The 25,741-nt window shown below is 33.3% G+C and overlaps 2 protein-coding genes across 5 annotated transcripts in view; one reads left to right on the forward strand and one right to left on the reverse strand.

Annotated features, from left to right (window-relative positions):
* Window positions 1-760: 760 nt before the first annotated feature.
* On the forward strand, window positions 761-4,054 carry LOC125504083. The gene is made up of 6 exons (XM_048665439.1): window positions 761-1,080; window positions 1,627-1,817; window positions 2,224-2,388; window positions 2,451-2,580; window positions 2,636-3,771; window positions 3,861-4,054. The coding sequence occupies exons 1-6, from the start codon at window positions 912-914 to the stop codon at window positions 3,969-3,971; spliced, it is 1,902 nt and encodes a 633-aa protein (XP_048521396.1). The 5' UTR covers window positions 761-911; the 3' UTR covers window positions 3,972-4,054.
* LOC125504082 overlaps window positions 4,043-25,741 on the reverse strand; it is a 31,627-nt gene continuing 9,928 nt past the window's right edge. For 3 of the 4 annotated variants that reach the window (XM_048665435.1, XM_048665438.1, XM_048665436.1), the window contains exons 3-11: window positions 24,062-24,260; window positions 23,622-23,815; window positions 23,387-23,494; window positions 22,267-22,531; window positions 22,018-22,209; window positions 20,951-21,956; window positions 16,574-16,765; window positions 5,379-5,511; window positions 4,043-5,297 (exon numbers count right to left, since the gene is read on the reverse strand). In XM_048665435.1, the coding sequence (XP_048521392.1) occupies window positions 5,098-5,297; window positions 5,379-5,511; window positions 16,574-16,765; window positions 20,951-21,956; window positions 22,018-22,209; window positions 22,267-22,531; window positions 23,387-23,494; window positions 23,622-23,815; window positions 24,062-24,260 (2,489 nt within the window). In that variant the 3' untranslated portion in view covers window positions 4,043-5,097. The remainder of the gene's footprint in view (window positions 5,298-5,378; window positions 5,512-16,573; window positions 16,766-20,950; window positions 21,957-22,017; window positions 22,210-22,266; window positions 22,532-23,386; window positions 23,495-23,621; window positions 23,816-24,061; window positions 24,261-25,741) is intronic. The other variant, XM_048665437.1, reaches the window with a different exon arrangement.

The following is a 25,741-nucleotide window of genomic DNA, read 5'->3' on the forward strand; positions in this document are numbered from 1 at the left end:
CTATCTTGGAAGTACAGAGTGTTAATTATTAGTTGAGTCTTTTTACTATTAATTTTCGAGATAATTAATTTATATTCTCCAGACTTGAAAGTTTAAAAAATGATTTCAATTAAAATCAATCTATGGGGTTCAGGTTTTTCTGAGAATTTTAAACCATATGTTTTTCTCTGCAATTTTATGTTTTCATATTCCAATTCCGTCTGCTTTCCAACATTATATTTTTTGGAAAACAGACTAATTTTTTTCTATAAGATACATTTTCTATTGCCTGTTAAAGTTTGCCTTGGAACAAATCCATTAATTTAATTTCAATTTATTATTAACATTCTTGATCCAACGCATCCGACATTCTGAGATAAGCATTGAGATAATAAGAGAAAGTAATAAAGTTGACTAGATTTAATTAACTTAACTAATTTTGTACTAGTTCTCTTTCAATTCTATTCAATAATTGGCTGACTATGAAATTTTATTCATAGAAAATGACAAAAAAGCGTTTTACATAGGACTATGGTGCGCGTTGAAGCACCATAGTCCGTTTCGTCCATAGCCTACCTATTGGGCTCGTCAGTAAGGCGTGGTTAAGTAGGCCCCGCTTTAGGCGCCTGATACAGCACATTAATTGGAAGTTATATTTCAATCAAAACGCCGCAGATTTTAGTAGGTGAGATATAGCTGGCGTTTCGGTTGGAGCTGCTACTTGACAAGTGGCGGATAGAGTTCGCCACAGTACAATGAAGCAAAAAATCCGTCAAAGTGCGAGTCTATAGCAACTCCCGCTGTTGACAACAGTACCCTAACCTACCAATGTTTGCTTATTTATTGTTATTATTATGATTATTTAAATTGAGCTCTAAATTTGCTCTATTTGAAATACTTTTTACAAGTACCTTACAATCTAAGAGTTAATTATGACTTCCGAGCTGCACCAAATAAAGCGGATATTTGATTCATTCCAAATGCCCCTTTCAAAGGAATGGCTGGAAAGTTGCATAGAATGGTGCAAACAAGATAATTTACCTACAAATTACAGTATAAAGCATCTTCAGAATATGATATATGAGCAGTGGTTGTTATTAGGTAAGTCTATCTTACACAAGTCAGAAGGGCCGAATATTTAAGAACGTTTTTACATGCAATGTTCATGAGGATATTAAAGTCTAAAGATATTTCTTCAACAAAAAAAAAAAAAAAAGAAATTTTACGATTGCCCTATGTTAGGCGGCTTTGGAGCTACAGGGCTCTTAAGTGTAGATTTTTCTTTCTAAAATGTAAACCATTTAAATCATTTTGGAGAAATTTGGCGAAAAATGCTGCAAATGATCAGTGAAAAAGTGTGAAAGTAATGTAATGTTACAAGTTATTTTACATTTTTTCTTATTAAACATTTCTTCATTCTATAAAAAAATTTTATACCCTCTCGATCTTCTTGCTTAATTACATAGAACTAAGAAATGTAATAGTTTTCGCATTTCTAACCACATAGGTATTTTTCATACGTTATTACGATTTTCCTTTAAGCCATAGATTGGGACTAAATTCATCATCTAAATTTCGTTGAATTTTAGAAAATAAAATTCTCGAAAAAAGCCATTTCCTACTATTCAATCATATATTGTTTGTTAGATCTAAGAGATGTCGAGATACCTTCCTTACCTGAAGGCCTTAATTCAGAAAAGAAGTACACTTTAACGGGGGTTTTTTATCTTCAAGTGCTGCAAGTTATAGATATATCTAAACCTAAACTGTGGCAAATACAGAGGATACGAAACAAAGTGGGCAAAAATACGGAAGTTGAAAAAGACTTTGGGAAACGGGTGAGACAGCTGACAAACTTAAAAACATTATTTGGAAAGCAAAATAAATTCTCATGCAACTGGATTCGCTATAGAATGTATAATTTTATCAATATTCCATGACTAAAATTACAAATAGCATCGCAATAATAGCTAAAAGCCAGACAAGTTATTGGAGTTGAATACCCATGTGTAAAATTTAACACTATATGAACAAAAAAATTACATTAATGGATATTAGCCTAAACTGTAAACATATTATCAAAAAACATTTCATTTGCTTGAAGATTGGAGAATGTCCGACATCTATCACTCTAATCTCTTAATGTTTCCAACTAGCTGCAGTTATTTTTAATTTGCAAACTCTAATAGAGCTTAACGTGCTTATCAAGTTAGTAAAATACATGCGGACGATGTATAAATTTAGGTTCTACAACTCACTCTAACCGATGGAGTTCAAGAGGTTGAAGCGATGGAATTTAAAGCAGTTGCTTGTCTGAACATAAACTCTCCTCCGGGTACCAAGCTGAAAATTATAGGCCCTGTTATGGTTCGCAATGGACGAATTATGCTGGAACCTGCCCATGTTAAAGTAATCAAGCAAAGTTCTCCGGTGATTTCTATTTTTATGTTGCGCTAGAAACAATATTTTAGAACTTGGGCGGTTCAGTGGAAGATATTCTAGTGAAAAATGCTGCCGAAAATGTACTCGCTAGAGCACTGGGACTAGAAGAAAATCCAAATCCGAATACTATAGATGAAAAAATCTTAGATGTCACTGAAGGTATTTTTATACATATTTAATTTCATGAATGAAAATGGTTTTTACCATTTTTTAGGCCATAACAGTGTCCAGGAAAATCGCCAACAATTTAATGCACCAAACGAAAATTTACCTCGCAATCAACCAAATATTAATACACATGCAGCTAGAAATGTCCGGGCGGATTCCATTTCGAATCATCCGAATTCTAAGACAACAATTACGAAAGTTCAATCGAAATGTGAAATAGGCAACGATCTGTTACAGGAACCTCGGGAAGAGTTTAATACCTCTGTTAGTAGCAATTTGAAAAACTCCCATCGAAATATTCCTGATTCAAATAGGGATTGTTTATCTCCAGATCTCTTTGACGAAATGGAATTTGACGATTCAATACTAAATCAGCATTTAAATGAAATTGATATACCGTCAACAAACGTCCGTAATGCACAGAAAAGTAACTTTACTGAACCGAAACATATTAAAGATTTAAAAACAAATTCTGCTGCGCCCAATGCAGAAGGAGATTGTGTGATAGTATTAGACGACAGTTTTGATGACATAGATATTGATTCGCATTTAGATCATCTAGATGAACGAATGGCAGATTTGCCGTGTAGTACTCAAGTAAGGAAGGAGTTAAAAAATAATATTCATAGTCCTGAATTGAAACGTCCAAAAAAGCGAAATTTGGCCACATCTTCCAAGAAGTTATTCCAGAGCAAATTAGAATTTGGAGTTCCATCCAGTAGCAAGGTTGGATCAAGTGCTGTCGCCAGAAACTCCAATATAAATCAAATGTTTCAAGATCGGCATTCTCCGGTTGCTATAAAACCGTCCAAACCCATAATAGAGGTGCAAAGCTCCTCCAAAGACAGAGAAAAATCCGTTTCCAGCCAGTTCAAAAATCAGCAACAGTCGCCAGATACACGGAATGTGATATCAGTACAGAAACTTCTGAGTGTCGTGCCAAATGTTAGTAAGGGAAAATTTAAAATCCGCGGAAAATTCAAGCGTGTAAAGGAAAAACTGAAAACAACTGCTACTAGTCTTTATTTGAGCATTATAGTAGCAGACGAAACAGGAGAGGTAACAGTAGAAGTTGATTCGAGTATAGCCACAAAGTTTGCGCAAATTACACTAGAGAGATTGGAACAGTTGCGCCAATTAAGTCTCCAGTCCGATGAGCACGCTAAACCAGAAATTATGCAGGTAAGAAATCTGTTAAAAAGTCCTAGTTTATACTTTAGATTTTCCAGCGGGTTTTCACGTTATCCACTCTATTTGAAAACTCTTTTCAGGCTTTGAGAAATCTTCACCTTAAACTAGTCGCATTGGATAACATATTGGAGCTGCAAGTTACTAGAGGCGAAAAATATCCTGTTGTAATTAACGTGCTGGACAATTCCTGAATCAGTCTATCGTTTAAGGTCACATTTGTGTAGGATACGGTTATTTGTGTGCCATGGAATAAAATGCAAACTTTAATAAATAATACGTGTATATATTTTTAAAAACGACGTATACGAAACCGATATTACAATGATATAATTAATTTAAAAGCAGGAAGCTTACTTCATACACAGCTTATCGTCACACAATATGTTCACCGCTTCATATACAATTTATCGAACGTTTTACAATCAAATTTTTAGTGACTTGGACTGTAAAGAGCAACGTCTTCTGTTGCAACAGAAAAAGAGGGGTTTGAGTGAAAGCTAGGGTATTATACAAATGTTTAAGAAATTGGTCCAAAATTATACTCTACTAAGGGTTCGAAAATATTGTTGTAAGTACAAATAGGTACATCAATCAAAGCATTACATATACTATTTTCTGCAGACAAATATTAAAGGCACAAAACTCGTTAATATTATTTTGTTGACATTAAACTAAGATTAATTTCCTGGAATGTAACTTTTTTTAAAAGTATAGTAAATGTCTTATAAAAGTACTTCATAAAATACTGAGGCATTATAGCGTACCTTATAAACTATTGGCTTCATTCAAAATCAAATGCACACAACACGATGTTTTACTCTTGCGTGAGCTGAATGACTGTATCACTTAGAAAATAGGGTTTTACTTAAATCACAGATAATCATGCAGTTTGTAATGATTTATTACAAAACTAAAGAAACTACGTGGAAACCATTTGAAGCCCAGTCTATTCAAATTTATCATTGGCAATGAGGAACTGAAGGAATCCTGGAGATAAATGTATGCTGCCTTTTCTCGAATTATCATAAAAATCTTCCAAAACATGCAAAAATAAACCGAATATTGGCAAATATTTAATGTGTAGAAGCATTCATGATAAAGTTACCGTAAAAATATATTACGGATCTGTGAGTTCTTGTAAATGGAGTGTTGCAAAAGAATGTGTATAAATTCAGGAATGTTTCAAGCAAACATTAAGCTCCAAACAAATGGTTTTGATGCAGCAGCTTTTGGTTTTAAATCATCATTAATCAGTTGATGTTGTCAATTGAAACTTCCAATTTTGGCTGTCGGCACCAGTTAGGAAATCACATAGTTTCAAAACAGTATATCACTAGTACTGCCTGAACTGAACAGTACCGGCTCTACAGTTTCCTCCAAAAGTACATCCGCTTGGGACACTTCTTGGTTCACTTGAACCCCAACCTTTGGAGCTGTGGATGTTTCTTGAAAGCTCTTTGTTACCCCTAGTTGGAATGTTTCGGTGGTTTTAGGCGTGTATGTGGCCAGCGAAGAACCTGCATCAAGGGGTTTCACGGTTATTTGGCGAATAAATCAATGTTGGATATCACATTTGGATTGAAATCCATCCGACTCACCAGAAAGTGTTGGAATGGTGTGACCTACTTGAGCAGTGCCCGCTAATGTGGATATTTGGGCCTCATCCAACAGCAGGGATGTTTCGGAAGGATACTCGTAAATATCGGCATCGTCGACGAAAGAAATCTTTAACTGCAACAAATCATTAGACAATTTTAGACATTTGGTCTTACATAGTAGTTTATAGTGAGAAAGTAATAAATACAATTGGAAGCTAATTGTTTTAGCACACAAAGTAATCGATTTGCAATATGCGGTTACAGGGTAGAGTGTTTCAATAATCATCACTGATGGCATAATTCGAAGAAAAAATATTTGTAAAACATCGAAATTTTAGAAATCTTCAAATTACCTTATATGTTTATCTTATCAGTCCAACAATGACATTTTCATGATGATAAATTTACGATTTGCTAATATTTATTTATGGATATGACATAGGTAACATTTATCTTTCTATCCGAAGTATCGCATTGAACTTAAAAGGTGAGATGATTCACAAGATCGGTTTTCTAAACAACAATGTTACAAGTTAAACGGACGACTGATCGAAAGCAACTCAAATACACCAATTACAAAAATCCCAGCACTCATTACCGCATCAATTACAGAAAAAATGCAATGTAAAGCAATCAGGAGTTTTGCGGTGAAAATGCTATAATTTGTAATTTTGATAATGGAAACGCTATTAGACATAATTGGGTAGTTTCCAAAATTTACGCAATAAATACAACAAAGGCGCAATGTTCTCACTTGCAGACCTCAATACTATGAGCTAATACACCTTTTATGATTGTGATTAACAAATTAAACAATCATCGCACTGAATCAATTGGAAATTAGGCAATTCGATCTTCTTCCATGCAATTTGCTGATTTGCAATGGAGATTCTGAACGCGACTTAAGTTATGGAAATTCCAAATGATTGATCAAGAGTTTTAACCATACACTTTTTATAATTAAATGTAAAAAGGTGAACGTAAGTTCCGCCTACTAATTGAAAATGCAGATTTTTTAAGCCATTAAAATACGACCATCAATAAAGTATAACAAGGATAGTTTCTCCTACACATCATGTGGCCTTTAGTTCGGAACCGGTCAGAAATCTAAAATAAAATGTTTCCAGTTTCTCTCTTCAGGTTTTTGTAACGTTTCGTCTCCTGTTTGAATATTTGCATGCAATCTGTTATGAGTATGAATTATTCATTGACGTTTTTCCCGTTTTTAGCACCCGCATTTAAATTTATGGACAAATTGACTCATAAGAAATTGCGTAGGTGTTCGCGTCTAATTTTCTTCAAAACAATTAAGTTTGATATAAAGTGTCTCAATAATAGTCAACCAATTATTTTGCATTATTTATCGGTACAATTTTACGAAAAAAGCAAATATTGAATCAAAAGTAATGAAAATGAGATCTAAGTTTCGATTGCCACCAGAAATCAAAAAACGCTGTAGCATTGGAAAGTACCTATGTAGAACAAAATTAGAGAAGGCATGTAAAAAAAATTGTGAAGCATTTTGTCCTGAAATGACAAATACGAGTGGCCAAAATACATATCTGAAAATATCAGTTGAAAGAGTAAAGTATAGAAAAATCGAATTAGTTCTGCTATCCCTAACAAATCCACAACAAAGTGTTTCATTAATGACTTCCCATTTAATTAGTCGGGTATAAATGATACTAATAAAGTTGCTTTAAAAATGCATTCGGTTGTGCAATCAAATATAATAGTCAGGAATAACAACATTTTATCTAAAAACGAACATTTTACATTATCTGAACTGTTATCGTTTCCAGTTGGTTTATCGCCTTCTGGTATATAAAATTTGCATTAATTTATTCAAGTATTGACTAAATGCTTATTTATTTCATTTACAATCGCGATAAAAGTCTTATTAACCAAGCGATTATAGTCAATAAACTGGTGCACATGTACTTTTCAATTTGAACATTTTCTTGGAAACTTCCGGCATTTATCAAAGAAAAGAGTAGAATTAGTATCATTAGCAAATGACCACACATAAGATAATATTAAAGTCGGACCTGTAAAAGACCACGAAAATTTATGCGACGTATGTGGGCTTTGGGTAGGCATGGGTAACACTGTGTTGAGTTGCGCTTTTGATGCCGCTCTGTGAGTTGGTGAGTTAAAAATCATTGCGCCTCATTGCGCCGCACCTCGAATTCCGTATGTGGCGGAATAATTGTTTTATTATTATTGTATAATTTGTTATAAAGCACTAGGCTTACGATGTACCTATACAAAATTTCAGCAGCTTTCAATAAAAAAACGACTTTTTTAACATAGTAGATCAAAACATAAGCATTTTGCAATATGTCCTTATAGGAACTTTTCGAATTGAATCTCTACTATCGATTCAAATACACCCTGTATATAAAACTGCCAGGAAAACACGTACATTTTTTAAAAACCTACCCGGTATTTTTTAACTGAATTCATCACCGCCAATAAACTTAAACACCACATGTAATTGAACGATAATATAAATGTTTTAAATTCCATTTTCGAAACCGGAAGGAAACACATGTTTAAAGTATCGTCGACCTCGACACTAACAAATGTATAACGCTTTCTATACGCGCTTCCTTTGTGCTGAAACCTTTTCGGTTTACACTTTTTTTTTGATATGCAAAACATTCGACCTAAATCATGCTGGCGAATGGAAATCGAAAAATTGTTTAACTAATGGGAATATTATAATTAAAGTATCTGAACTTGCAACAAGGATAAACTACAAATAATTATACCGAACAATAACTACATCCTGTGGCAGAGAAGGTTGGGATAATAATTGATTACTTTATATCAGTGATCTCTTGAAATGAAGGTTTACGCTGGCAATAAAATTCAGCATTAATGCCTTAGAAGAGAGCCAACTGATGAAATCAATGATGTTTCTCAAGAATGGAACAATTCTCCTAACAAATTACTTTACAGTGATTTCATGTGCAAAGTTAATTCCAAATCGTGATTTTGCGGTATATTTTAGCAAGACAAATAGCCAAGTGGTCTAGCTTGTTATTAAAACTTGAAGACTTGCAAGCTGAGTCAGAGTCTGTATTATCTACAGGGTGATTCACAACCTTATGGACACAGAGCAGGGACGTGTAGAGGACCTCAAAACAATTCGAGTTGCCATTTAAGTTTTTTTCTCAGTCCCATGGTTAGTGAGATACAGGGTTTTAAAGTAAAAAAAAATATATTTTCTCCTACAGTTTATGATATATTTTCATTCATCATACACCATTTCATTAATCTCTTTTCATATCGTAACCACCTGTCAAGAAATAGTTCGAAAAAAAAATTTTTTGGTGAGTAAAACTTGCAATTTTTTAGAAATTTTACGTTTTATTTTTTGTCTCGAAAACAAAGTTTTCTATCGTAAAAAGTTATTCTTTATCAAATATCGGGCCCATCGAGCACTATCCAACAGTATTCTGTCAACTTTCCAGCTTACGTAGTATTCGAGAAACTCGCGAAAATATGGTTTCCAAAAGCTGCACATCTCAGTAACCAAAAGAGCTGAACTGAATTTACTGCCCACGCTAAAAATTTGAGCAAAATATCTCATAAACTGTAAGAGTTAAAGAGAAAATACGAATATTTTTTTCAAACTTTGACACCCTGTATCTCGTTAAACATGGGCCTGAGAAAAAAAACTTAAATGGAAACTCGACTTGTTTTGAAGTCCTCTACACGCAGCAGGGCTCTGTGTCCATAAAGTTGTGAATCACCCTGTATATTGCCTTTCATTTCGTTTTTACGTCTTTTTATTATGTATATATTTAGCCCGTAGAAGAATGCCTTCTTTTCAATGGTTCTAGAGTTAGTTTTCTCTGAAAATGTATGTTTTAACTTTTTCAATACAAAAACCTGCCACTTGATTTCAAGTTTTTTCGTTCGTATAGAAGAATATCAGTCAGATATACAGTATGGCCAAAGAAGGCTTGTACTCATTTTATACAGGGTTTTTATTTCAAAGCGAAACATCTTAAATATGAAGCGTTCTCTTTAAAATGATATGATGATGTCGTATTTTTTGTATTCTGTCTAATTCTTCAAATTTAAGGTACTAAAGATGGTTCTTTTTGAAATGAAAGCCCCGCATATTGTATGTATGTATAATATACAGACTCGTGGAAGAAAATGCTTCAAAATATTTAAAAATGGAATTTTCCACTCTTTTTTGCGAACTTTGAAACGTCGATCAGAGAGTGGCAAATGAAGAAGTTCTCATTATTTAGATTTACCGCTTTGTTTGAAAATTAGGATGCCTCATAGAGGCAGAAAAATGCAAACCCATAGAGAATAATTGAAAACAGTTCAATTTTTCACGATAAATAGCAAAAATAGAAAAATTAAAACAATTATGTTATTAGATTACTTCGAATGTATTCTGCAAAAAAATGTTAATACGATTTCCACGTAAAATAATAAAGTGAAAAACAGCGTGTCTGCATTAACAAAGTATTGAAACTTGAAAAAAACAAAATTGGGCCCATATGTAAATGTGATTTGTTATTTTAAATATTTATTTCCATTTTTGGCTTTCTATAGGTAATTACTTAGTTGCTAAAGTGTTCAATAATATTTGCCTATTTCCAAAAAGTTGTAACTGACTGACTGTAAGTGAAAAATAATTTGGAAGAGTGCAGGTTTTTGCGAATATTTGCATAGTTGTATACTCGTATAGAGAAGTTATTAAGGTTTTAACAACAATTAGCTTGCGCTTTAAATAACTTATCAGATTATATCTTTTTGGAAGCCGAAGTAGGTACTAAACGAGGACCTTAAATACACATTGGTCTTTTTTTGACCAGCTCAAAAAAACATACTCTTTCACATTTATGTTTTTCACACTTTTACACCTGACAACAAAGCTTTTTGCTACGGTTTAGGCTGCTAGTAAATTATAATTTTTTTATACTGTTTTTACATAACAATGTTTTTGAGTTTCGTGGTTCGAAAACAGTGGCAAGTATGCAGACACACAAGAAAATGTTACCATTTCTAAAAAATATCACCCTGTGGATTCTCATTACGATTTGGTATGCCTAATGATGTAAATCTCATAACAGAATCAATATAATAAATAATATAAGTTTTGTCTCAAGAAAATGCATGCGTTTTAAATAAAAATAATAAAAATGTTGAAATTGTTTCCTCAGTTCATTCTAATTTATAATCATAACTTTGGCTAAGCTACCTCCTTTCATATCCATATGTTATGTTTTGAGGCCTTGTATATTATTTTCCAAGTCATTTATGGACTAGCAATTAGATTGCTGTGGATTATAAAGTAACCACCTGTGTGTTCTATTTGACCTAGGCAATTATTGCGTCCAATTTATAAAGAATATTAAAAGTTGTCTATGATTATGTACATTGATTTCTTACGTAAATAACTGGCATTCCATGCGGTTTAATTGATATCCGATTATTCGCTGAGTTTCTGCATTGGCTTGGGTTTAATTGTTTTTACATAACCGTAATAATCAATGCGGAAAATGTTGTAAAAGTCACTGTATAATTAATTTGTTGGCGCGGTTTTACCAGTGCACTTGCATATAAATTTGAAACCGATTTGTTTATGCTTAATCTAGCGCTACTCAAGACATTTTGAGAAAGTTTCAAGCAAATATAAAATACACCCATGTACTGTTATTAGGATTGCATTTGGACGCCAGAATATTTCGAATAAAACTCCGCGTTAATGGCATTTTCATGTACCTATTTTCAAAAATATGTCGTTTTCACCTGAATTGTGTGTTTGCAACCGAAGCCTTTCAATGCCATCGTTCCACCAACTTAAACGATATTATTAGTCTACATACAAACCTTTAAAGTCGTGTGCAGTTATAATTTTCACTGTCTAATTCATTTTTCTTTACGGATAGGAATGTAGGGTAATATAAATCAGATTACCGCGTTCCAATTCGCCCAATACCTTCGGGTATTAGCGACTATTTTAGTTCTAGTAATTACACGTTGTACCTATAAAGTAACGTTTCTATTTCAATTATGAATTCCTTAGCTCCATGTATGGTTGAAGGAACTGTTCCGATGTACAAAAATTATGTAATTACAATTAACAGCTGAAAGATAGTCCGGTAGAAACCGTTTGGATGTTTTATGCTGCCATTTAATGTAATGTAAATGTTACATGCTTATAAAGTGCAACTTTGTAACAGTGAGCAAAATACAGAAAGAAGTGTGCCAATGTTTGGGTAAATCTGAAATGCGCATAAAATTATTTTGTGATTTTTCACTAATTTTCAAATTTCCATTGTCTTTAAAGGAACATTGCAAAAGGCAAAAACGTTTTGAAACTAACATTTCTATCGCGTTATTAATTGACAAAAAAAATCACACAAATTCTTTGCACCCTTGGCCCCAGATAAGCATTTAATGATTCTCGTTAAGAAAAAGACCAAACTCTACTCTTGAGACCCAAGTTCAGGGGGTTCCCACCCATGAAAGAGAGGAAAATTGGAAATTATTTGGCTGTTTTTTGTATTTCCTTCCCGACATCCTGTATTTTAAACGATTTTTAATAGTTAGCTTTTGCCATTTACCATCATCTGAACTTTCTCTATGTGTGATTTATAAAGTCGTCATTTCTGTGTTTAATTAAGTCTTTGTGTACCAATCSAATCTTCTGTTTTACGCCCGTTYTTATCTTGTTCCAGCGCTTTCTTACTTTCATTTCATGTYTATGTGGAGTTTTCGGTAATTAAGTCGCWAGGTATTTAACGTTAAKTYGCCTCAAAATATCAAAATTATCTAGTGAATGTGTCTTTTATTCAGTCRACATGTAATTGTATGAATTTTCTGCCATTYTCTACGCTTGTCCAAACTCCAACTCACAGCTACCAGAAAACCCCCATAAAACTGGCGAACAACAGAACACATTTCATTCTATCAAACAATGCCGATGATTTAAACTCATGCATTAACATAATTTATGATCATTAATTAATTTGTTGACGTCGCTCTAACGGAAACTTAAATGATTTTCACTGGAGTACATTGAATCTATTCACATACAGTTTGATATATATCCAAAGGTTAAAGTTGATTCGCCTTCTGTCTAGTGCGATTGATTTATTTTGCATTGTCTTTGTCTGGTGTTTATAAACATTATTAATAAATAATTCAGCGGATGGAACATTAGCCAAATAGGTTTAGGTGAAAATTAGTCTAGTTTTCATTCATAAAATTGAGGGGGTAAAAATTGATCTTTACTTTTCGGCATACATTTTTAAAACTATGTCGTATTGAATAGAACTTATAGTTTTTTAGTCATTATAAATGTTATATTGGTTAAATAGGATGGGCAAATGTAGACATTTGTATATAGTTTATATATATACAATTATTTTACATATTATGTACATACAACAAATATATGTTTTTAAAGCAGTTTTGAAGAATCAATAAAACACACGAATTAAGGTATTTTTTTAAGCGCAAACGAGGCATTGAACATAGGAAATATGAAAATATCACACAATTATTTGATGCTCAGACAAAACGTGGCGAACGAACTTTTCCTTTATAAATATTTGGATACGTGCTCGTATGAACGCCACTGGTAAAGCTGAAACTATTATTTATACATAAAAAAGGCGCCAGTTATCTGCCAATGTGTAAGAAATTTAATTTTAATATCTCCACACGTTTCAAATATATTGATAAATTTCAATTTTTTGCTCCGTATTTTCGCACTTTGGATGAACCGAATTACGTGAATTACGTGAATAATACACCTACTTATCGACTAATCCTGTTTAGTTATCCACGTATAAGTTTAATAAATAATAATATTTTGTTGTTTTACCCGACATTTAATGAAAACAGTTTTATACGAAAAAAGTGGCTGTAAGTGTTTAAATTAAATGAAACATGTGAAGAAAAAACCCCATTAAACTCTCTTCCATAGTTGGAATTACCTGTGTAGCGAAAGGAAGTGAAAGTAAAAGTTTTTCCAAATTTTAAAGTCTCCAGGCATTTCCACATTACATATATGGCAGAGAATCATTTCCAGCCAACATTTCTTTCAAAATCGATTGTTGCTACACTTGTGGCTATTTTCATCGATGTAAATTTTGCAAGTTGAACCGCTAGAAACTTGGGAATTTGAACGGATTTTTAAATTATCAACCAATATTATACACTCAATGACTCAATAAGAGCTTCTTTATTTTTGGTCCACTCCTTTTAAAGAATCACTTCATGGTTATTTAATCCAGCCCTTAACTTATAAAAACGTCTTTATTTGCAACGAAGTTTAAAAATAAATAATGAAGAAAATTGGAAACGAGCTGTTTCTGGATATATAACATAAATTTAATACTTGCAAAATAATACAAGATATTATTGGCTAATTTTGGGTATGTGACCATCGCATGTATGTTACATTTTATGAATCGTTTTTGCTGTTCTCCTTAATGTTAGTATCAATTGAGCTCCTGTTGTATTTGTTAAATTTAAAACTGTTAATTCTCCACCCAACAGTGCCAAAAAACCCAAGCTAATACTATCCTTAAATAAATTTCACTGTATTTAATTGTTCCCACAAAATGCAGCATGCAATCTTATTACAGAACGAGTGCAATTTAAAAAAGTATATAACATTCCTTCCAGCAAAAACATGCAACACTGAAATGTTGAAAACAAAGGGTCGCGGTATCAGCGCAACAACAGGTTTCGAAAATGAAAGCTATTAAAGCCGATTTGATGGCAGAAAGCTGGCGTGTTAACGAACTGATTTGCATACCATTATTTAAGATGAAATTGTCTACCGCAAGCGAGAAACCATTTTAAATTTCAAAACTCGAATTGCGGTTTAAACGATCCATTAATTGCAACGACAACAAATTAACCACGCATTTTTTTTTAGTTTCCCATCCTCGTTTTAGCAGGTATTCAAGGTAATGTCAAGGCAAAGCTACCTGCATGAACGCCATAGTCCAGTGACCTTAAGTGCAATTTAAAACAAACACTTCCATTGAAATATTTCATTTTTAAATACAGGAACTGGTAGTAGGAATGTATATTCAAGATGCTTGCAATTTTGCTCTTTTTATGTTGTCTTTCAATGTTTAAGTATGTTTAAAATACTTAGAATAAGATTTAGCAGTTTGTAATACCCATACTTTTGTATAGAAACTACTCTTTTATAGCTTGGCGTTATTAATTGCTATGCAAAATTGTCAATGACATACAAAAACTGGTTATTATAGGCTAATAAACACTGACTGCTGTTCTTTACAGGAAGCCTACCTTATTATAGTCTACTGGCAGATAAATTAATCATCTGTATATAACATTAAATTAATTATCTCCAATTTCTATTGCATTATTTAAGATAATGCTGTTAAGAATAGATGTAATTAGGTGCACATATACAGAGTGGAGTCTTTGACTGTATGACAGCCTGCATGTTGAAAAAGTTAATATACAGAAGAATTACTGAATCTAGATTAATTTTATTAAGACAATCAAGAACATGAAGTGATAATTTTTTTTCATGGACTCAGATAGCATAGTTTGAAGCTCTCAAATTCGCTTTAAAATTTATATTTTTACTTAAATTTGCAACTAAACACTGTGACAACATGCACTGTTGAGAGTGAAAAAGAAATGCAGCATTTGACGATGTTAACATTGCAAAATACGTAAGAAATATTAAATTAATCAAAATTTTTCCTTAAAAAAAAGTCCTATTTCTGCCTACTTCCCTTCTTCATAATATAATCCATAGCAGATATCGATAGCATAGATAGCTCGAATGATACAGATTATGATCGAACGAATGTCTAACAAAATACACAATTCCACATTCAAAAGCTGTAAAATCCTATTAATCAGTTCCCAAAAAATATATTAATTAATCTGATTCACCGGCTGATCGAAATTAATTAGCTTGTTTGGTTGAACGGTAGAAAAAATCGACGTTTAAAAAATTGTGATTGTCCTTTTACGTAAAACTTGGGATGCAAAAATGGTACGTTTGCATTCTTTATAGCATTTCTCATTTTTCCTCCTACAAATAAGATTGTTAACAATTTAAATGTTTTCAGAAAAGGATCAATTAATCTCTCAATTCAGGGGACATTATAAAACATATTTAAGATTATTCAATATACGGAAATAATAAATAATTAGTACAAAAGCCGAACAAAAACACACGTTTTCAGCTGTTTTTCTCGTCTCCAAAATGGTAAAACGGTCTGAAGCAAATTCAAAATGTAAGGGTGCGTACCGACCTGACGAGCCGAACCTGAGCCGCGGCGAAATTCCTTTGATGTTTCTTCATAACACGGACAGAACATGGATCGTCTGTAGGAATTTGCCGCAGATCAGGTTTGGCTCGTTAGGTCTGAATGCGCCATAACACTTTTGGTAAACGGACCTTGTAAAAAGTTTGCTGCAATTTACCAATTATTTTTGCAGCAAACCGCAAAAATTAACATTTTGCTATTTTCAGGACCAGAAAATGATAAAAAATGGAAGTTTAATAAATCAAAAAATATGTATTTTCAACACTCTGTAAGTGCGCCATTTCAATTTTTTCACCTCTTTAATACTTCCAACTAGTTTGTAGGGGTCAAGATACAAAGGGTACACACCCTTTAAAATCGAACCCCAGTTTAAACAGGTTTAACAAAGAAACTTGAATAGGAGTGAAGTTTTCTACAGTAGGGTTAATAAGTAAACTTGGTCACGCAATGACTTAATGTCTTCCCACGTTTACTGCATGTAAAACCGTGCAATAACATACTTTTCCTTTTCAGAATTAATTAAAAAACTCTACTTTCAATCACGCTCCACGTCGAGAAAATTATTTACGTTTGTGTAAAAAATTTTCTTGTCTAAATTCAAGCAAAAGGCGCTTCTCCTTAATATGTCCATCGTGTAAACGTAACCGGCAAACATTCCAAATGCCATCGTGCGTAAAATATATACACGATGAATCCAGGCCAAAAACGAATGCAATCATTTTTCCATGTATTGCAAAAAGTCTACTTCTTAGTTAAATTGCACACATATCTCTGTGTGCGATTCTTCATTTGTTGTAACCCAGTATAAACGAATGATCTACTTTCTTGCGCTGGATTGATATATGTATGAATATATCTCGTCATAAGCATTTAGCCACTTACCTTTGTTCTTTTCGAGGTGATTTGAATAAGACTAGATTTTCCATCAATCAGGATGTTATCGTTGATGAAGGTCACGTCGCAAGGACTGGGAGGACGCGCTTCCAAAGAACGAATCAATTCATCTTCCTCCCAAACGTCCTGGAAGCCGGTGAGAAGAGCATCGGGCAAAAGCTTAATACCTGGTTCATCCGGCTGCAAAAAAACAATGTTTCAAAATTTTTGAAAAAACAAACAAACAATACACATTAGTAGACATCGAGGTCAATAACTAAACAAATACTTGATGACATAAAAACGACTTTCGAGAGCAACTTTCGAACAGTGTCTAAAGAAAATCGTGTTAAGAGCCACTAACGAACTTTGCAATAGCTACTTACATACCATGTTACACTAAAGAATCGGAAACAAATTGATGAACTCGCGCAAGTAGTTGTGTTATTCAACTGTTAAAATAAATCTATGGACCACCATGTTATCAATTAAGATACAAAAATGTTTGTTTTGCACTTGAGTGCTTACAATTACTGTTTATGATCTACTCAGCAAATTAATTGCGTATCATTAGAAGAACAAGTATGAATGTTGGCATTTATTTTTCTTAATGTAGATCTTCGTCTTGTAATAACATGAATTTAGTTGAACTTATCATTATTGTTTTATTGCTTCACAATACAAAACAATATACAGGAAAGTTCATAAACCCATAATTTCAAGCAACTTACGTACTTTCAAGTTAACTAGAAAATGAATAATTCTTAGTGACAAACTGGTAACATTGCTCTTTCGTAGAATGGGTTCAAGGTATGAGTTATTTTGAAAACTGCAACAAAATCCATTAGGCACCTGAGCAAAACAATGGCTAATATAAAACAATAACATTATTGTTCTCTGAACTAGCCGTAATAGTGCTTTTTAGAATTGCCATATTGCAAGTAGTAGGTATGTTGTAACGATCAACAGTTTTGCTGTTTCATTCATGGAATTAGTGGCGTTGGAGATGGACGATCATTGGCTTCAACTTCAACAACGCATGCACAAAATGCAGCGTTTATCTTAGTTCTCTAAGCAAAAAATACACGGACGAAACAGATAACATTGACCAAGCAGTTCCCAATAGCGTCGCACCTTTTAACTCAGTTAATTGACTTGAGATGCCGTAAGAAACTACCGTTAAACAGCATGTTCCTTTTTACAGTATTAACGACTAATGTGTACGAACAGTAGTTTATTATTGCAGAATGTCATTGCTAGGAATGTCGAACGAAATATATCACTCGATATTTACCATGCGATGTAAATAGCATAATTAGTGAAACAATTTTCAAGTACAAGTAGACCTAAGTGTTTCATTAATATTTTGACTAGTCACTTTATTAGTGGATGGTGATTGGTAATTTTCTGTGCAACGTTGCTATTACTTTTGCGAAAAAACGTCTATAGGAAAATTGTTTTTCTGCTAGTCAGTAACAATGTGGTGCATAAGAGCAAGAACTAACGCTCCATATTTTCTTTGGAAACATTAAGTCAGGCCTAAAGTATTCTAAATTATAGTATTTATAAATCAAAAGATATTCCTATAACTAAACGAGAAATATAGTTTATTATTAATTGTTCATTGTGAGCCAAAAACTAAAATACTTAAGTACTTACTTGCATAATCATTCGAAAATAACAATTAAAAAATATATATACTTAGATTAAACTTATTTCAATTATTTTTACAAGTAGGTTGTAATCAAAAATATAAATGTGTCTCTCTCGACAACAATGAATCGATTAAAGTTTCGATTTTGCCCAAAACCAAAGAATCAAAAATCAAAAAAGTGATTGAATAAATTCGGGGTGTTCCATACGTACGTATGATGAAAATGGTACTGCAACACGTTTTGGATCAAAGTAAGAATTATTTTCAGTTATATTTTAATAGATTTTTAATTATAATTAACGGCTGTTTGGAGAGTACAACATAAATAAAAATATGAAATGTTTTAACTATCGGCAATAGTCTAAATTTGCATAATGACCACATTCAGGAAATATACCAGGTGTATATTTAAGTATCATAAGCACATGATGTCTGGCTCCAAACAAGACGAATCTGATTGTTTTTGTTAAGAAAAATGTATCACTCCTTTGCTATTGCTGGTCAAAGATGCCCCAAAAAATTTATTTTCATGAAATATAGGAAGAATGTTTCGATCGATTTTAATGAAGCTTTCGCTTCCAACGGCTTTGAGCAAATCATAAATTCGTGCGTGCCTTTGTGGTACAAACATTGCTATAACTTTTTACTTGTTAGCTGGAAGCACTTCAACAATTTTTTTTGGATGCATTAAACTCGACTCGATATTTTTAGCAAACAATTAACTGATTTCACCTGCCAACGAAACAGTTTTGCAAGTTTTTGTACCAAAACACTAAAAAATTTACCACTTGCCTAATGAAAATGAGTGCAGCGCGCCCTATATAGAAACAAATTCAAGATTAATTAAAATCAATCTTAGCGTTCTCCCGATATTACAATAAACATACATTTTTAAAAAGATTTTTTACTTTTTCCTTGATACGTTAGCTCAGAGCTCAGATCGTCTTTTTTGGGCCACAGACTGTCRCACTACCATTTTGATCATGTGYATGGAACATCTMGTTGTTGTCCAAATTTAGATTAATTATACTTCCTCTCCAAAAAGCCGCTTTTAATGATACTAAAYCCATTAAAATATGAATGAAAATTATTTAATTGCCTGGAAATAAAAATACCAACAATACCCAACAAGTGCTTGGTAAAATCGCCGGTCGATTTCTAATCGGTTTCCAAACGATAAAGAATAAATTGTAAATCGAATTCCGATAACGATGCTGCAAATGTTGCTCAATTTTCTTGGAACAATAGATTTAAAAAAATTGGCAAAACAATAAAAAAAACTGGTTTATAAATGGCAATTTTTCCATTCCGAAACAATCTAGGCGATAACACAGCAACGAAATTAATGAAACGAAACTTTTACAATGCTGTGTTTCGGCTTGATTAAAATCTAAAAACCCAAGTGAAAGCAATTACTACTACAAACTTATAGTCGGCAGTTCAAGTATAAAATCAGATTAGATAATTAGGTAAATATATTTCAAGCGAGTGAATTGTTGTTGTCGATCGATCGGGGAAACAAACAATTAAATTCGGATTTCCAAATTTCGTTACGGCCCATTTTACGGATTAAGTTTCTATTATTTTTGCGGGACAACGATGGTGAGAGCGACAGCCGGAAATTACCTATTTAGATGTTGATATTGATATTAAAATGGGTCAAAACTAGATGAAAATGGTAATAGAAATCCCAAAATCCAAAGAAAGCGGACATTAGAGATTTGGATGAAAATTAAATTGATTTGCTTACTTTTGATTGATTCATATCTACTGTGCAAATTTTGGAACACAACTAGGTTGGTCGCCAGCTGGAATAATGCTATCAAAATAATTGAAGTTGGATTAAACGATAATGATTAATTAAAAGCCTAGTATTAAGAGATAATCAAAAAATAACTCTTTTATACTATAACATTCTCACATTGTCAATAATGCAAAGTGAAATTCAACTTCGAAATATTACTTAATGGAATTTTACGCTATTTTTGCGTATATGATCATTAAAGTGTTTTGCAATGGGGAATTTCATTGTTAAACTCCTTTACTTCACAATAAGTGGCCAATTACCTACTTAATTCAACTAATTAGATGTTGCTCAATATGTTCGATTGTCACCTTAAATATTATCGGCTTTGACTTTGGACGCAAAACTGTAGCATAATTTTCTTATCCACGTCGCCGTTCTACTTGCACTGGATTTACTGAACAATTACTACGCCTTTTATAGAGCAATTTCTATTCAACGACATTCCAAAGCAATCGATGGCAATTGATTTAATAATTAAATTTAACTACTAAATTAGACCTTAATGTTATCTGTCCATCAGTAGAAATTAGTAATAAGTGCTTCTGCAAATATTTCCTTACTTTCTCAAGAAAGCGCGCCTAAAGCCGGTTGAAACACATTAAATGTTTACCTACTGTTGACCAGATTTCTTAGTTTAATAGCGATTAACATATTGTGGACAAATGCGTTCGATTTACGAAAACATTAGGCAAATATGCGCGCTTAGGAGTTGAAAATGTAAAGATTTTTTATCTTTATTAAACTGGTCTTGTTAATTATCAATTGTTGTTACCAAATCTCTATTACTTAATATACCTGATTGCTTAAACGAATTTTGTACCGACCAACATGTATCCATTCGATTATCTTACGAAGTGTAATCAGCTCTGATTGAATTTAGTGAACACTTTTGCTACGTAATAAAGAATGTTGTTTATAAACTCACCTTAGGAATTACAGGTCTGCTAGCGGTCCGACTCGTATCATTAGAGATGTAATCTGGCACATCTTTTCTAGTCGTAAAGTTAAATACTGCACTAGTTGCTTCTTCTTTCCTGGGCTTTGGTTTCTTAGGCAGCACTATTTTGATCGGTTTATTATCACTAATTTCGGATGTCACTGCACTGTTTTTGTTACTGGCACTTTGCACACTCTTAACAGTTTCGGATAATTTCACGAGATCTACTTTGGTTTTGCTCACTTCCTCGTCACTTTTTTTCATTCGGGTGTCAGGCAGATTTCCGGATCCCACAACATCGAGTGATTCAACTTCCTGCTTAGGCTTATCAGTGGTTTCCACTTGCTCCGATTCTTCTGTGTAATTTTGCGATGAATCGGTGCCACTTGAGATGTTCGGCGTCTTGTTCAGCTTGTAAGATGGTTCAAACCAGCTTGGAGCAGTTTTATTGCTTTTGCCAAGGTTTTCGAAAATACTGCTCGTCTTGCCGACGCTTTTGCCTAAGTTGTGCTTGCTTTTGTGATTGTCAGTTTTTTCAAACTCAACCACATCCCCTTGAACTCTAGAATTGTCTGCACTTCTGCTCCGACTAGGCTCCAAATCACTGATATTTTCAAGGCTTTCACTACGATGTTCCACTGAATCCTCCACTAGTTCTTGAGCACCATTTTCTATACCCGATTTTGCAGAATTTTTCAGGTTTTTTTCCATTTCAAATGCAGATAAGCCCATTTTAATTTTACTGGTACCGAAACCATTATATTCGCTTTTGGGTGGTTCTGAAATCGGACTCCTATTCTGCTTTACAGTGGAAGGTAAGTGTCTCTGATCAACTTGTGCGTTCATAAAGTTATAGACTGATGTGGCTGAGCTCTTGGTGATGTTGCTTTGTGAGATAGGAGAAATCATTTTTATCCCAAATGTATCCGACTCGTCCCGGTTGAAAACTAATGAAGTGGGCTTTGAAGGACTGTGAACTGGACTGATGATATGCCTGAAAATGTTTATGATTCCTGTGACTGTCGAATAGGGGCTGATTTTGTACTTCAACTCACGTGTTTGTGGCTTCGGGGTGGTTCTGAGCAGACCGTTTCCGCTCCTCCTTGATGAAATTCTCGGTGCTTCTTCTGCGGTAAGTGGGAGAGGTAATTTTTGGCAAAGGACTTGAGGTTAATATTAAATCGGGTGTTTCACATAGTAAATTTGAGCTTCTTGAATCACTTCCATCAGCACTTTTGATGTCGACTCTGCAACAGGTATTTCAGCAATGCAAAAACCTACACGGAAAAATTCAGTTGAATTACCTGGAAACATCAGGAATGGGACTAGGCAAACTGTTAAACCCTTTTTTCTCCTGCCTGGGAGAACTAAGATTCAGGGTTTTGGGCTTTAACATTTCTTCGCTTAAAATTACTGGTTTGGCCACCGGCCGAACGTGATGAGTATTACTTTTACATCTATCATTTAGTACTGGTTTTGTGGATTTTATCGTTGGTTTCGTCGACTTCAAAGCTACTTTTGTCTTAACTATGATATCGTTGAAACTATCTACTTTGGCAGCCACGTCGCCTACAAAGAGAGTATTTATCGTAAATTTCGAGCTGTTAATAAACGAATTTGTTTTACAATGCCCAGTGCCTAGTTAGTGACGATTGTTTGCTTTCTAAGCTCTGGTAAAGTTGGGTAGTAAATATCAATAATCAAGAGTTCAGATTCAGTTGATTACACAATAAAATCCAAATTTTGAAACTTTAAGCCATTTCAGTGTACTTTTTTAAACCATGGGTGTAAAAATAATCTAACAGTAACGAGTTTTTAAAATTAAACAAACGCTTTGGCTGGAAAGTAATTTGTGGTACGCAATATTCAACTGGCAATACTCTAAGAGATACAAGCTTAAGTGCTCTGTGATTAAAACTAACTTCTGCGGCCTTTTGGGGTTTTGATAATTTTCTTTATTAAAACCACATATCTATGAGATAAAATACATATTTCAAGGGGCGTTAAACCCGATAAACTGCGACAATATTCGAATAAAAAGATCATCCATTTTCTACATTTACTATATATTTGATGCAGTAATAATATTGTTGTGCTCAGATAAAGGTTTCTGATAATTTAGTCTGCTGCTTATTTATGTTTGACAATGTGATTAATCCAAACAAAAATTTCTGGTCTTGATACTTTATAGATTTTACATATTTTGAGACAGTGGAGAGAAAAAAATGTAAAACTAAACAAAGAAGGCAGGACACAACACAGATCCACACCGAACGATCGTGCACCAACGACCAACGTGTTACTTTGCTATTATCAATTAGAAGCAGTGATAATTAAACAAACTCTAGAATTAAATCGGACAGAAATTATAAACGAATGTTAGTAATGCGATTAATCAACACGTATGTACTGATTGACTTTTACCGTTTGGTAGAGGCTTTACAAGTTTTACAGATTTCCATGGAGGTTTTGCAGCTAATTTAGTTTTAACGATCATGCTGTTAAAACTGTTAACTTTAGCTGCAACTTCGCCTGAAAGTATAATAAGAAACTTGTTACAGCATTCGATGCAAGCGCTCTACATCAACTCCCTGCTGAAGTCGTTCTATAACAGCAATTCGCTCTAAGACAAGACCCTATTTTAACTAAAGCCTCTTACCAGTATGATGAGGTTTCTTGGTTCGTGTTTCCGGTCGTTTCTCGAAAATCATCTTGGCATGTTTGACCACATCAACCGGCGGCTTTTCTCGCTCGTTGAGTAATGGAGGAATCCGTTTCGGCCTGTTTATTCTTCGGCTGTATTTATCGGTCTCTTCGATGTTGTTTTCAATTGCTACTGATTTTTTGTATGGCCTGTAAACAAAGTTTAATTTCGTAACACCTAAACTTACACGCAAGTAATTTTTTTCTGGAAATATTTAAAAAACGCTCTTGTTTTGGTGACCGATTTAATTTAAATCCACGATATATTAAGCAGGAATAAAAATTACTCTGTGCTTTAAGTGAATACAAATTAATTCAGTATTTAATGTTTAAGTTTTGTTAAAGTATTCACAAAATATTTCTTTTAGACCCGAAATTGCGCGACTCAATTTTTACCTGGCATCTTCTATTAAAACAGCCATTTCTTCATTTTTTACATTGAGCATATCTTCATGAAGTGACTGTCTGTTGTTGATCTTCGTTGTAACTGATGTCATAGACAGTTCTTCATCGTAATGATTAGTTCGCGATATGACTTCAACTGAACGAGCTCGTTTCATTTCTTGGCGACGAGTGGCTGATCTGTATCGATTGCCTGTAAAGATTGCACATTTTCAGGAAAAAAACATTAACAACACAATGTTTTGCCTCAAAATGTTCAGCTTTGGAGGTAAAATATGTTTGCAAATCGCTGGAGTAGACCACACTAATGGAGATGTTCGAATAAGTCCATTTTTGTCGATTTACCGAAAATTTTGTTTGCTTATCTTTCTTCCTCCTATTCAGCTGAGCCGGTGTATAGAGTACAGATTGAAAACAAAGATCAATTTTTATCCCAAATAAAAATACCAAGCGAGCACAGCGAAACTTGCGAGCGACAACTCATATTTTCTTTTTTTAGTTCTTATCAATGATAATTCATAAGCTTTCAATTCACTTTTAGTTAGAATATTAATTTTATTTTTATTAATTAATTAAGATAAAACTAGGTACTTAATATTTATAGATAAAGTACGTAACATATATTTTCTTAGAACAGTCGATTATTTTATGATAATATTGTTTATCTTTTTAATACAAAATTATATTTTTACCATCGATTGCAAACATCCTGTATGCATAGACTTATAACTTAGAACATGAAAACAAGGGCTTAAGCGGTCTACAGTTGGTAAGTAGTTGTGAAGGAAAGAGCTAATACCTACCAATAAAAAAATTGTTCTCGAAACATTTTATCCATTTTCTGTACAATTCACGTGGACATAAGACCAAACCGCAAGAAGCCAGGACGTGTAGAAAAACTTGATAAAAACAAAACAGCGGGAGACGTTTTGAAAAGGTAAGAATTTGAGCAACTTTGAAAATAAAAAAAAAACGAAATCAATTGAATAATCATTTAGAAAAACCACAAACAACATCAAGTAGAGTATCTAGAATAATAAATAAGAAACATCTACATAAAAAGCAGTTGACCAAATGTATTTCCTAGTCTTCTTGTTTTTAATACGTTTCTTTGTTCCAGTTTATGTCTTGCGTATATTTTGTATAGGTACTAGCATAATATGAACTAATAAATAAGCAACATTTAATAAAATGAAACATATTTCCAATTGAGCTTGTTTAGCCCACGTCCAGGCCGCATAAAAAGCGACGGATTAGCACTACGACAGTCTGAAGAAGAATCAATGAGAATAAGAAAGAAGAAACCATTTTCAAACAGGGATTAATAATATTTATGAAACAAAGTACAATTGTGGTCAACTTGAGACAGTTTTCAGTGAGTTTGAGTTCAGGAAAATCCAAGTATTCTCAAAATGAGTTTTGGGGCATTTCGGTTCACAGAGTTCTAAAGTGTATTTCAATGATCCCGATTCTTTCTACGCTTCTATAAGGAAAAATTGTACAGAATTTGAGGCATTTTCGATTTAAGTTTTGTGGAAAAAACAGACCAACTTTTGAGCGCGTCTTTTTTGGCTCAATGACTAGGTTTCGTCATAATAAGCTAGTCAGTAGACATATACAGGGTGGTTGCCTTCAGAATTGAGCGAAAATCGGAACTGCTAAAAAAAAATTCTA

Source organism: Dendroctonus ponderosae, unplaced genomic scaffold (genome assembly GCF_020466585.1).
Source record: "Dendroctonus ponderosae isolate FM_Combo_2020 unplaced genomic scaffold, Dpon_F_20191213v2 Dpon_F_20191213_37, whole genome shotgun sequence".
Taxonomy (NCBI): Eukaryota; Metazoa; Arthropoda; class Insecta; order Coleoptera; family Curculionidae; genus Dendroctonus; species Dendroctonus ponderosae.

What these genes read in the sequence shown, in the direction of transcription:
- LOC125504083 (XM_048665439.1), top strand. Translation starts at nt 912, where the DNA reads ATGACTTCCGAGCTGCACCAAATAAAGCGGATATTTGATTCATTCCAA. An exon ending in TGGAACCTGCCCATGTTAAA is followed by an intron (nt 2,389 to 2,450) that starts GTAATCAAGCAA and finishes ACAATATTTTAG; the next exon opens with AACTTGGGCGGTTCAGTGGA. An exon ending in AATCTTAGATGTCACTGAAG is followed by an intron (nt 2,581 to 2,635) that starts GTATTTTTATAC and finishes ACCATTTTTTAG; the next exon opens with GCCATAACAGTGTCCAGGAA.